The sequence below is a fragment of the Falco naumanni genome, chromosome 12, assembly GCF_017639655.2.
Source record: "Falco naumanni isolate bFalNau1 chromosome 12, bFalNau1.pat, whole genome shotgun sequence".
NCBI lineage: Eukaryota > Metazoa > Chordata > Aves > Falconiformes > Falconidae > Falco > Falco naumanni.
Window position 1 is genome coordinate 18,995,116 of NC_054065.1, and position 12,859 is coordinate 19,007,974.

The 12,859-nt window shown below is 36.4% G+C and overlaps 1 protein-coding gene across 4 annotated transcripts in view; it reads left to right on the forward strand.

Annotated features, from left to right (window-relative positions):
- The window catches only part of THADA (THADA armadillo repeat containing), a 161,986-nt gene that overhangs the window by 50,913 nt on the left and 98,214 nt on the right, over positions 1-12,859 (forward strand). For 3 of the 4 annotated variants that reach the window (XM_040611455.1, XM_040611458.1, XM_040611456.1), the window contains exons 27-28: positions 6,237-6,326; positions 7,678-7,809. In XM_040611455.1, coding sequence (XP_040467389.1) covers positions 6,237-6,326; positions 7,678-7,809 — 222 coding nt within the window. Of the gene's footprint in view, positions 1-6,236; positions 6,327-7,677; positions 7,810-12,859 lie in introns of those variants that run through there. The other variant, XR_005830310.1, reaches the window with a different exon arrangement.

Below are 12,859 nucleotides of genomic sequence, written 5' to 3' on the forward strand. Positions count from 1 at the left end.
TCAAGTATTTTACTGTCACTCATAGAGATTACAGTAGGGTTTCATCTGTTTAACTGAAACTGTAGTTTCGCTGTGGACCTCGTGTAGGTGTTTCCTCAGACTACCATGCGGGATGTTGTCTGCTTCCTGCTGTTTTCTGTGTCTCACAGGAAGCCCATGGGGTTTATCTCTGCTCTGAGCTTTTTCCTTAGAGCAGCTGCCCTGCTTTTTACTTTGAAGTAAATTTTGAGTAAAAAAAGTGTAGATTTCAAACATTTTGTTTGTTGAGATAACATTCAAGAGATCTGTTTGACTAAACTTATTTCCTTTGTCTAGAAATACCTTTACCATTCTTGGATGAGATTAGGTTGGCATGATGTAGTTTCTAATAGTTTTGCACATTGCACTTCGTTCCATTTTATCTTACACCTTTATCTGTAACTGTTGTCTTTTACAAGTTTTTTTTTCCCCTAAGTTTCTATATATTCTTGAGGCCAGAATAAAGGTCTGTAGTTTTCTGAATTGTTCTCCCTACCAGCACTTTTGTATAATTTCAATTGTTAAATATTTATTTCCCTAGTTGTATATTATGCTGTCTTGCTATGTTCAAAAATCCAAGATAAGAAATTATCCTTTGAGTTGAATGTGTTAAATTCTTTTGAGTTTTGATTCCCCTTTAGTTAGTAAAATTTCTGGATTTTGTACCTTTATTGTTGTTAGCTGTCCTGCATGAAATGCAGTTGCCTCGTAATCTTTAGTGCTGTTTAAGGGGAAAAAAAAATCATTTAATTCTTGAAGCATTTCTGAATTAGTTTTGGTCTTTATCATAACCTCAGTATAAAAGCATGTCATACATTTTTTTTCCTTGGTCTTTTTTGTATAGTTGAAGAAAATATTTTCTACTTATTTTAAGTTTATGCTTCTGAAGTTTATCTTTGTTAATAGGGAAATAAATTTCATATGTTTTGAGACAGAATCTAACCACTTAACAGGTGATAAGGGCTGGGGAAAGAATATGAATGTCAAAATCGGCAGTTAAAACAGAGTCAAGTTAGTTTAGTTGAGCTGCACGGTGGGGTTTTTTCATAGTTTAATGAAGGCAAAAGAAACAAATATGTAAAATGTGGATTATCTTTATATGTCTGTCATTTTGAGTGACAGTCTTGCCAAATTCAGTCCTGGTTTTTAAATGTTTTAAATGAAGAGGGCTTCATGAAAAACTACATTCTTGGTCTTGGTCTTTCAAAATACATCAGTCTATATTGTTTTTTTTTCACATTCCAAATCTGTTTTTCCATTTTTAAAATAGTATTCTTATTTCTCCTGTCACCAATCTGAACATTTATTTGTCAGATGATCTGTTAGCAGTATTTATGTTCAAAAAAAGCACTAGATACCCTTAGTGCCCTTGGATTCATTGTTTCTATATCCCACCTATGCTATACTCTAAATATGAGCATGTTTACTGCAAATGTTCTTTAACTTGTCAGTTACTAAAAGCAGCATACAAGGTTATAAAGCCTTCAGTTCTGAAAAATAAATGAAAGAACAGAAACAGGTAATCTTTGACACATGTTGCAGTAAAATGATACATACGCCCTAGTGTCACAGCATGGTTTTAATCTACAATATTCTCTTAAGTGCACAACACAGCTTAAAAAAAGAACACTGTAACATCCATAGTTTTATTCTTAAATGTATTTCTTTAAATGAAGTTGAATAATTCACACTCATTATGCATAAAGGTGGAATAGTTATTTATAAAGATGCTAGCTGTTTAAACATAGATACTTACCCTTGTATTATGTAGCATCAAGTTGCTACTCAGACAAACATAATGTATCGTGACCAGAGATGTCACAGATTTCAGTGGCATTTATGAATTTGGTTTTAGAAGTTTGATGATACTGAATGTCTTCAACCCCAAGTTCTACTCAGAAAAGTGATAAAGCCAAAAAGCAGTGCTAAATGAATGGTAGAACTACTGAAAATCAAGAGTATAATAAGGGCGATTATTTAGGTTATATTTCGGCAGATTTAGGTAATTTCAGAGGAAAGTAAAACTGGTTTTTGCTTTTTTCTTAAAGAAGCATTACAAACTAGATTGCTGTTCATGCTTAAAATAAATTAAATTAGACATTTCCTTAAATTTTATAGAGATTTGCAGTTTGCTTCCCTTAGTTTTATAGATTTACAGTCGTCTTTTGTTATGTCTCTTTTTTTTTAAATTAAGTTTTACTACTACAGTTGCTGATTTTTTTATTTTTTTTTTGTAACTTAGCTGTGATTCACTGTTGTCTTCCAAATGCTTACTGCTAAGAATTAAATTCTATCCTTTGTAGCATCACATGCCTTCAGAATAACTTCTTGTCTATTTATATGAACTCTTTATTCTGTGAAGTATCTTTCTTGCTGTCATCCCAACCTTCTTCCCCCTGTCTGGGGCAGGCAAAAATAGGGAAGAGTTTGTTTGATTCAAGGGCATGCAGAGAATAGTTAGGAGTGCTGGGTGTAGCTTGATTCTGTATAGCATGGTATATACATACCTCTGTATGTCTGTTTTTTGTTAATGGAACATCTCTTCAGGTAGGAAACCTGAGTTAAAATGGGAAAGAAACTCACGTGTGTCTCCCCTTCTATGTAAACACTCTTTGTCAGTCTGTCTTTTGAAAAATGCTAAACATGACTGCAGTCTCTAGCCATCAAAATGGAACCTTTTGGGAATGGGTTGTACTCAAATTTAGTCTGGCTTTTCTGCAGAGTTACTTACCTATGACAATGCATGAACATTGTTAAACTGTAGAGTATCTGAGTTGTAAATATTGTGTCTTCCTTTTTATGTACCACAGCATTCTGTGTGTATACAGTTTTGCAAACTTTTTACAAGTGAATTTAGGAGGATGTAAGTACTTCTGTTGGTTTATCTCTCAACTTTTTGATATCAAACATCATTTAAGTGATATACTTAAATGTCATTTTACACTGGGGAGAGGGATTTTATTGTAAGCATCACAAGCCCACTGATAACTTTTGTATTTCATTACCATGCTCCCTATTTCAGTAAATAACCTTCCACTAGTCCATTGTTTAGGTCTCAGTAATCCCATTTGAAATTCTGGATTGTGAAATTCTCCTACTTTGGGTTACTAACAGGAAAAAAGAAAATACTATTATAGAGCCTGTGCTTGAATGTACTGTCAACGATGAGCTCTGAAACAATATAAAAATAATTTCAGCAGGATGTGGGGAAAAATACTGGTGTCTTAAGGCTCTTCCCAGTTACTTCTCTTATAAACTTGTTTTAGGGTGAGTAGATGTAAAATCCTGTGATCTGAAAACTGTTGGTTTTAAGGATTTAATTATGGTAGCTACATAGTGAAAAGCCTCTGTTTGAATGTCAGTGACTAATGAGAAGACAGTTATTTATATTTTTAATTTAAACCTATAATTCCATGTCAGATGTTTTAGAAAAGCAGGGAGAAGTTTGTTCCATCAAAGTATCAGCAGTATTTTTTGATTGTTTTAGCTCACATTTAGTTGATCTGTTCCTTTATAGGTATGTTAAGGACTTAACTTCTTTTAAAGATATGGATAGCTTATTAATTACAAAGCCTAACTCACATTTGTGTGTGTGTGTGCACGTGCGTAAGTGTGTTTCTATCACTAACATGCATTAGCCAAATCTTAAAATCTATTTTTCAAAGCACTGTAGTTTTTGATGAAATTCATAGAAAATATGTGGCTTAGTGTCATGACCATTTTTTAAAAGCAGAATCATTGCATTTTTTTGGTGTTCCAGTCACAGTTCCTGTACACAAATACTTGTGTGTGCCTAATAGTACATACATGTTTCCAGGAGCAACAAGCATGGTCAGTAATCAAAAACAAAATAACTAAATACCTCTGTTTTACTCAATCTGGCTGTTTTGCTTTCTGCTCATTCTGCAGTTGCACATCTCCCTGCCTTGACATCCCCAGGTAGCGGATTCACAGTTAAGTCTGTGCTCTGTGTTTTTGAGAACACCTTTTCATTTTGCAGCACTTGTGCTAATTTGTACTGTTTCTTGTTTCCTCTCTGAACTGGAAGAAAATCATCCCTTGACAACCAGTCAGCTCAGACCGTTGTCATCTTTTTTTTTTTTTCTTTTCTTTTCTTTCTTTTTTCTTCCCTGAAAGTGCCTTTGGACATCTTTTCTGCAGGTACTGCTGATTAATGGTTTTGATTAGACTGCTCTTTCACCTCATGTAGCTTATGGAGCAGTAAACCAAGTGGGAGATTGTGTAAGTTACCCACTTTGGTAGTTAGCATTTTGTTTCCCTATCAAAAAGATTCCTGAAACCACACTAATTTCAAAGAATTTCTAGGCATTGTAAGGATGTTAATTTCCATTATTTAATACCGATTAAAACTTGGCCACTGAATTTTTAATACATTAAAAATGGGCGTATTAAAAATACTCGTGTGAAACGCTAGTTGCATATGGCCCTCTCAAGCCTCTAACCAATGGCTGTCCATTCCATAGGATACTTAACCTCAATTCTGCTTTTGCTTGATGCACAGTGTGGCAGGAGAGGTGATGGTGTCACAGCATTTTTCATTGATTTTTTTTTTTTTTAATATAGAGTTTTTGATGTTTATGTATGAAAACTCAACAGCAAGACAGGCTGTTTCATTTGATACACTTAGAGCTTATGTTTTGTGCTGTCTCTGGCTTTGCATCTTCAGTTTGCTACATAATGTATGTGCAAAAAAAATTGAAGTTGTTTTGAAGAAGCTGTTAAAAGAAATTACATGGGTGTTTTCTGCTTAAATAACCAGTGGTTATCAGCACTGATGTTTTTAAACCATCGTCGTTTGTGCTTCAATTTATATTCACTCACAGTTTGAATGCTTTTTTTAACTGAAATATTTTTTGCAGATAGAACAGCTACTGCAAAGTCCTTGGTCATGCCCTTAGTTACAGCAGTTCACTGTACTGTTCTTATGTGCCTAGGGGAAGCTTGCCCTACCTCTTGGAACATTTGTTTCCATCTAGCAATCTGGTTTTGCTGTGTTTATTCTGTGGCCTGTGGCTAAAGCATGTTATGTTAGCTGAGTGCTGGAAGAAGCTCTGTTGATGCTTCCCATGTGCTGATTTACTCTTGCATGATTTGGGGGTTTTGTATGCTTATTTTTACGTGTTTTCAAACTTGCAGTCTCATTGTTATGTTTCTAGACCTGGATCTGTCTGCTTGTTGGAAGTTCTGCATTGGAGTCATGCTAATATGTACTTATTTATCTTGGTTGATCATGTGGCAAGCAAATTGTTCAGTTGGCTTTCTTCTTCTAAATGGGTAGCCTGTTTTTTTGTTTGGTTTTTTTTTTTTTTTTTTGAAGGAAGTCTGTTTTATCTGCATACCACCTATGTCTAATTAGAACCTCTCCACTGTAACATTTAAGTGGTTCTTGATTAGACAATGCTAAATGGTTTCCTATAAACCAGGAAGCCATTCTTTATCTGATCAGAAGATTATAAAACAAACAAATACAGAAGATTTCTACTTACCTCTTTTTAGCTTGGATTGATTTGCTCTTGTGGTTTGAACTGTGCTGCCTTATTAACTCTGGCTAGGGATGAGTTCAGTAGGTATTGGTACATTGCTCTGTTTTGAATGTGGTTGCTCCATCTACACAATTGAAAACATGGCCTGGAAGTGCCACCACTGCCATGTGCTGGACGCAGCACTGTGTAGAGGGCTAACAGAAGGTCAAATGCTTCCGTCACTGTGTTTTACAGGTCTGTGAATTACTATTCTGAGATGCTTTGCAGTGTCAGTAAAATATGAGCATCTGTTAGTACATGCCTATTAAATATACTTTATTAGCTATTTAGTACAAGCCATACTAAAGCAAGTGTAGTCTTCCCTTGTTAAAGCAGAATGTTGTTAAAATGGTGCCAGAATTTAAGCTGCTGTATCTCTTTTGTGTGTGTGATTAAAGGGCTACAATCCTTTTTTCCCAAAAAGGCCTGACCAGTTTAGCTGACAAAGTGTTAGTGTGCACACGTACAGACAGAGTTACTTGTGTAAATGACTCTGTATCATCTTTTTTGATGAAAACGTTGTGCCTTGTTTAAAAGGAATGCATGATGTGTGATGGTTTTTCCAGCTCTCTGACATCACTGTAGCATCAGATATCCAACAAGTAAACTGGTATTTTGAGTGCAACTAATTACTGTAGAATGTGAATTGTAACTCTTCTTCATTCCCTTCTGCAGAATGACAGGAAGGGAGTTTTTCTCTTGGTTTCCAAGTCTTTATCCTTTCCTTCTCAAGCAGTTGGAGGCTGTAACCAATACTTTGAACAGGTAAGAGAAAGCTTAGAAATGTAAAGTGCAGTGAAAAGGTTAAACTAACTTGTCACATACACCCTAATGCTGTTCTTTTCATCAGTGCTTCTTGAAACAATACAGTTCTACTAGTGTCTGCTGATGAGTTATTTTTCCTATAACTTTTGCACATTACATTAAGTCTGTGGGGTAGGAACTACTGTTGAGTAATTAGTAGTTGCCACATTCCTAGGATCATATGTTAAAGAATGTATTTTTTCAGGGAAAGACAGAAACCGGGTGTTTGACTGTCTCATGTTTAACAATGAGACTTCCTAACATTTTAAAGTGATAACGGGGTCGTAGGCCTAATATAACCCTAAATGAACACTGACTCTGAGGAAGGTCCTTGAGCTCTTCTTAAGGACTCCACAAATGGTGGCTTAGAACTCCAATTTGATCAATGCAGATGATATCGTTTGGGATGACACTGATGCTGTTACCCCCAGGTTCATGAACTTTTAAAGTAAACCAGTGCTGGCTTTGTTTCTTCTTAAAATGCTGTGGTATAAACAGTGGAAGTTCAGCAGCTGATTTATGGGCAACGGGCCTGAGGTGGATACTTGGGAGCAGAAGTTTCACCAGTTGTTGCATGTTTTGCAGTTGCTGCTCTGAGAAAAGAGGGTGTATATATTCCGCACAGCAGTCTGCTTTACTTGACATTTTGAAAGGTGCCAGTGTCGTCACTGGAAAATTTTGGGAATTCTTTTAACTGAAAAAGATGGAAAGCTGCTGCCTGAGATACCGGCCTTGAATGCTTTTTTCCATGCATATTAAGGCTTGTATGTTACCATTAATCATTAACTAAATCAAGAAGTGTTGATTTTGACTTGGATTTCTGATTGTTTTTACGGTATGACTAGTAGCCACTTGGTGTCAATGACAAGAACTATTCTTTAATAAAGCCTGCTATTTAATAAATACGCATTCCCTTCCAGACTAAAAAAAAGACACTTTTTTAAAACCATCTTTTTCTAACTCGGCTTTCTCAGTTTCTGAGTTTCTAGAGTGACGTTATCTATGATGGTTTTTAATATTACTTAAAAGCGAAGACAGGTCACTGTATTAGGAATAAAGGAGGCCTGGATTAATGTAGGAAAGCAAAGGCGGCACAGCCTTACGTGCCTTCATACAGGGGTCCCCAGTGGTGCTGTAGGAGAACTGGATGCCATGTTTGATCCCAGCAGGGTTTGCACATTCTTGTAATGATCAGCCTAGTGTACCTCCTTGAACCAGAAACACAGAAGGTATTGTGTGTGGAAAGGTCTCAAGACTAGCATGGAGGAGGATGCTTTTTTCACCAAATGCTTCTTACCATTTTTTTATTTAGTGAAGCTGAAGAGCTGAAAATCCATCCAAGCCTGTTCCTTTTGCTTTTAATCCTCGGAAGGCTTTATCCATCTCCAATGGATGGTACTTACTCAGCACTCAGCATGGCACCATTTGTCCCATTTATTATAAGGTAAGGTGATTTTGTGGTGGTTTTTATGTGATGTGCGCTCTTTCTTGCATCTTTGAACTTTTTTCTAAAATGCCCTTTTAAGCTCTCTTCAGTGTTAATTATTATTAAATTATTATTAATGCTTGTTTTGAGGGGTGAGAAAGCTTTTCAGCTCATCCAAGCCATTGTATGACTTGGTTTTAAACATTCCATCAGTAAACGCTGTACAGCATGGTTGTGGCCACAGAGAGGGAGAGTAAAGGAAAACTGATGACCTTGACTGACTTTGGCAATGCAATTTGCTATGCAAACTTCTGATGGGTTTTTCAGTCCTGCAGAGTGATTGTTTGTAACATTACATAAATGTAATGACTAATACATAGATTTGTAGATGTGTGTGTTATATATCCATTTTGATCCATATATATAAGTATATATAGCTAGATGAAAAGTCATCTCAAAGGATATATCCATATATTTAAGTTTTTATACAGTATAAATTTCACTTATGGTGGTTACATCAAGATATTCAACAGATATTAGTGCTATTCTCTATGCTGCTGGTGTGAGATGGGTAGCCTGAAAAAGGAACAGGGCTGTGGCAAGTGAGGAGAAATAAGCATAATCTGTATTTGAGAGGAATCTTGCTGCCTGTGTGAAAGCTTCAGAGCAATAGGAGGAGAAAGTTCTGTACTTAATGTTGCTCCTTTAGTAGTGAAACAAGATAAAGTTGTTATCCTAAGATCTTCCAATTTTTATTTTAAACTACTGTTTATGTTAAAAAATAATAATAGCTCTGCTTATTCTTCACAGCAAGTGTGATGTAACTCTTGCTTCTTAAAAAGTTTTTAAATTTTCAAGAATAAATAATAACCTACCATTTTTTCTTAAGAGGAAAACCCCTTGTAGTTAAAAAAAGGTTTTAAATGCAATGTATTTAACAATTAAAAATTATTGGTTTTCTTCTGTGTTTGAATCTTAAATGCATTTAGGGGAAATGTTTAAAACTGGATTTGTTAGTTACATCATTGATTAGCTCTGTTTTTATGCCAATACACCAGAGAATGCTTGCTTATATTATTTTTTTTAATATAATGTTTCAGCGTATTTTCTGATATCTGTAATAGATTAACTTTTGATAAGCTTCTGATTACAGCTTTTGAGTTTTGTCTTTATATTATGACTGCTGCTTTTGGCAAGGTGCATATACCCGCAAAATAACTCTTCACACTTAATTAGCTTATTCTCTTGAGGTCCTTTAAATCCATTCAGAAGATGTGGGGAGAAAAACCCAATAAAATCTGTGAAAGAAGAACCTGAAACATTTAACAGACCTATATCATTGCATCTACCTTCCTTTAACTATGCTCCTAAAGAGAGTGGTGTGGCAGATAAAGATGATGCTTTCTGCATTTCCTTTCCATTGAATTTAGCAGTAAGTGTTGTGGATACAGGTTTAAGACTACAATAAAATTCTTGCGTATTTCAGACAGAAAATTTTATCTGGGTGTGTAGACATGCTTTTTCTGTCAGGTTACTTAGCAAAGCATTAGCATTTTTTATGGTTGCCAGGGGACAATACCAAGGATTCTGCAGGGGGAAATGTGTGTGTTTATAATATAGCTCAGTGTGCTGTTTCTGGCTCTGTTTCTGTGAACAGCTCTTAACGCCCTTGTTCTGTGAATACCATGATTGTTTTCAGTTCACTCTTGACTGCATTAGTTGAAATACATATGGGTGATTACCTGGGTAAGATAAATATGCTGCTGTTTTCCCTTCTGTTTCCCTTCCTATTTTCTGTTCTACAGGAGTAGATAAACGAAAATAAAAATCTTTCCTATTAGTTTAGTTGTTCTTTAGAAGGTAGCAATGAAGATTGTTGTGAAGTAACCACTTGGAATCAAAGAGAAAGCCTGGTGCTGAAGGCCTTATGCATCAGAACATTAAATTGTATATATTGACTGTCCCTTTGAATTGCTTAATATAGTATTGCATTACATAATTTCTACATATAAATATAATTACGTGTAGCCCAGTGCAATTACAACATTTAATTGCCATATTTTTACTGTGAGATTTTTATATTTGTGTCACTGTCAAGGAAAGATACTGCTTATGTGGTAGGGAGAGAGGAGGGGTGAATATAACCCATAACCGATCTTCAGGCTCTTTCCGAGGCTCGGCGCACAATGAAGAGGCATTCATTTGTGGCTCTGGACAGAGCACTTTCTGTGTTTGCAAGCAAATGAGCAGTTCTGTGAACAGAACTGGGTTTAGCAGGAAGAATTCAAATTGGGCTTCTGAAGAGTTTCACTTACGTCTGAGTGGAATTTTCCATCTAGTGGGAGTATTGCTGTGGTTGCTCTGACCGTGCTGAGACGAATTGCACAATATGAGTAGGATTAAATGCTACAAGGACAAATCTCAATCTCTGTATGCATGCATACTCGTTACTCCCTGTTGAACTAGGGCATTTGATTACCTATCTGCAGTTCTGTTAAAAGTTATTTTTTCCCCTTTCCTTTTGCAGATGTTTTATTTGGAAGGGAACACTTTGATTCACAACTTATTACCTCATCTTTTTTTTTTTTTTAATAGCTAGATAGGTCTGCTTTAATGGTTACTTTCTGAGATGAAGGAATGTACAGAATGTTTTCGATTAACAAGGGAGGTAATCAGGAGGTAATGTTTTAAGTATGAAACAAAAACATAACCTCCCTTTCGCCTCCCCCTTCCAAAGACCTGTAATCTCTTTAGACTGATCTAAATTTGAGTTACCTTATGTCCTCTTGTACCATGGCATTGACAGAGTGTTTGTTTAGTGTTAAATGTTCTGTGCTGAATGCTCTGAAGGAGTAAAATGGATATCGCTGTATTGACTTGGATACTTTTCAATAATTGAAGTCTACCCCTATTTAGGAGTGTGAGCGTTTAATCCTTTGAGAAGCTTTTAAAAATTAGTCTTAAAAGGATAAACAATGTAAAATTTTGTGAAAATCTTTGGGTGTATGTGCCTTGTTTTCCACTTGACAAAACTGTTTTTAATTCCCAGTGCGATTTCCACTTCAAAATTTTGTCAGACAGATTTCAAAACAGCATTGCTTCTAGCTAGGTTGTGTTGGAAGTCATTGAAGAAATTCAGTCTGAGAACAATTTAAATAGAAATGTGAACATCTTTCCATAAAATTAACACAGCTATGAAATAGACGCTGTTTTCTTGTGTAGAATTTTATAACTTGCATCTTTATGTAAAATGGAGGAGCTAAAATACAAAATCCCCTGATGCTGTTTTTAGTCTGGGATTGGGGTAGGTGGCAGTGGGAAGCGCTAGTCCTTTACAGCTGTTCTTTTCCCCCTCCTGCCTCCCTCCATCCACCACCCCGAACTGGTATAGTGCTGTTTTGGTTTTGCATTCAAGTGGTGGGCTTGGAGTTAATATACAAGGATAATTACTGTGACTGTTAGTTAATGACGGACACAAAGATGCAAGGAAAATAATTGTGTGTGGCGAGGAAAAATTTTCTGTAGGATGGAGTGTTGTCAGCTGCTCAGTTACTGTAAGTCATTCCTAAAAGCGCTTGGAGAAGGAGAGGGGAAGTCCATGTCAGCTGTGAGCAAACTGGCAGCTCAGTTGCTGCCATAGTAGCTATGATAGGAAAGCTCAAATAAATCTGTTATTTAAGTGGGCTGGATGCATCTGCTGGAGGGAATGTGGATTTACATTGGTCTAATTATCCCATGCCTTGGAAAGGCAGAGGAAACAGCTGAAGATGGTATGATTTCTCTTATTGGTACACTTTTTCTTCTGTTTGCCTTTTTTTTTTTTTGGGGGGGGGGGGAAGCTACAACATTCACAGCTTGCTTGTTAGAACAGACTCTTTGAAACCCCCTATATAGGCTGTTGGCAAAGTCAGCTCTGTAAATTTCTTAAAAGATGACTTGGCTAACATGGTGGGAGCTGTCAGGAGTGCCCCCTGTGCACTGCTGTGGTGCTGGTGGTGCCCACCTGCTGCATGGGATCCCCCACAAGTACCAATGCAGTGTCCCAAGGGGTTCCTGTGAAGCATGTCCTTGTGCAGTGCTTGCAGAGCCTGCGTCCAGCCGTGCTGGTTGCCTGCTGTGGGGCCAAGATGGCGTTCCTTCAGTAAACTCTATTTTCTTGGGCTTTTTGAAGGGGTTAGGCCAAAGTCTTCAACTCTAAAAATCTGTTACCCTAGGGATTTGGTGGACTGTTTCTGGATGCATTAAGTGAGTCTCACTTATTATGTTTCTTAGTGGAGATTTACAGCTGTGAGTCTGCCCTCCGCAAGAAGTGATGCGGACTGTTGGCCCCAATTTCTTTTGAAGTTGCGGGGAGGGGGGTGGCGGGAGCAAAGAAAAATCCTAGGGGCCACAATTCCACCTGAGTCTTTAGCCCATGCGTGTAATGCAGTACTCTTGATTTTATTGAGTGGATAAATACACTTAAGTTTTGTTGACTTACAGTTAAATCTTTTTAAAATCAATCCAGATAATGTGCAGGTTACAGAAGATTTTTCTTAAAATTTAAGAGTGAAATGTGAGATCAGACTCCTTTAGTGAAGTCCAAGAGGTTTAGTTAATAACACTGAGATTATTCCATAAATTGTTCTGTACAAAATGCTATTCAGAGCTTTTGTCAGATACCAACAAGCTTAGAAAGCTATTTTAAAAATGCTGTTACCTGAAATACAGATTTCTAATAGAAGTAGGAACTTAAGTTTTGATTTCTTACAATTAATTTTGTTCTGCAGTTTTTATTGGCCCAAGTGGATCACAGTCCATCTTTTAAAAATGTTTGTTGGAAATTTAAAAATAGGCCTTCAGTTGCACTCTGCCTAAGGACAAGTTTTCAACAGCTCAATGATCTTTCCCTTGTAATGAAGCAACCTCATGATGTTGCATAGTACCGTATCACCCAAATACGGTTTTCAATTGCCTGATACATTTAATATATTTACGTTATTGTGCTGTGTTTTGCCATTGACTTACTTATTGATTGATTTATATCTTGTTCTTTGATGCTTTCCTACTAAGATGCAAAATGTCATTC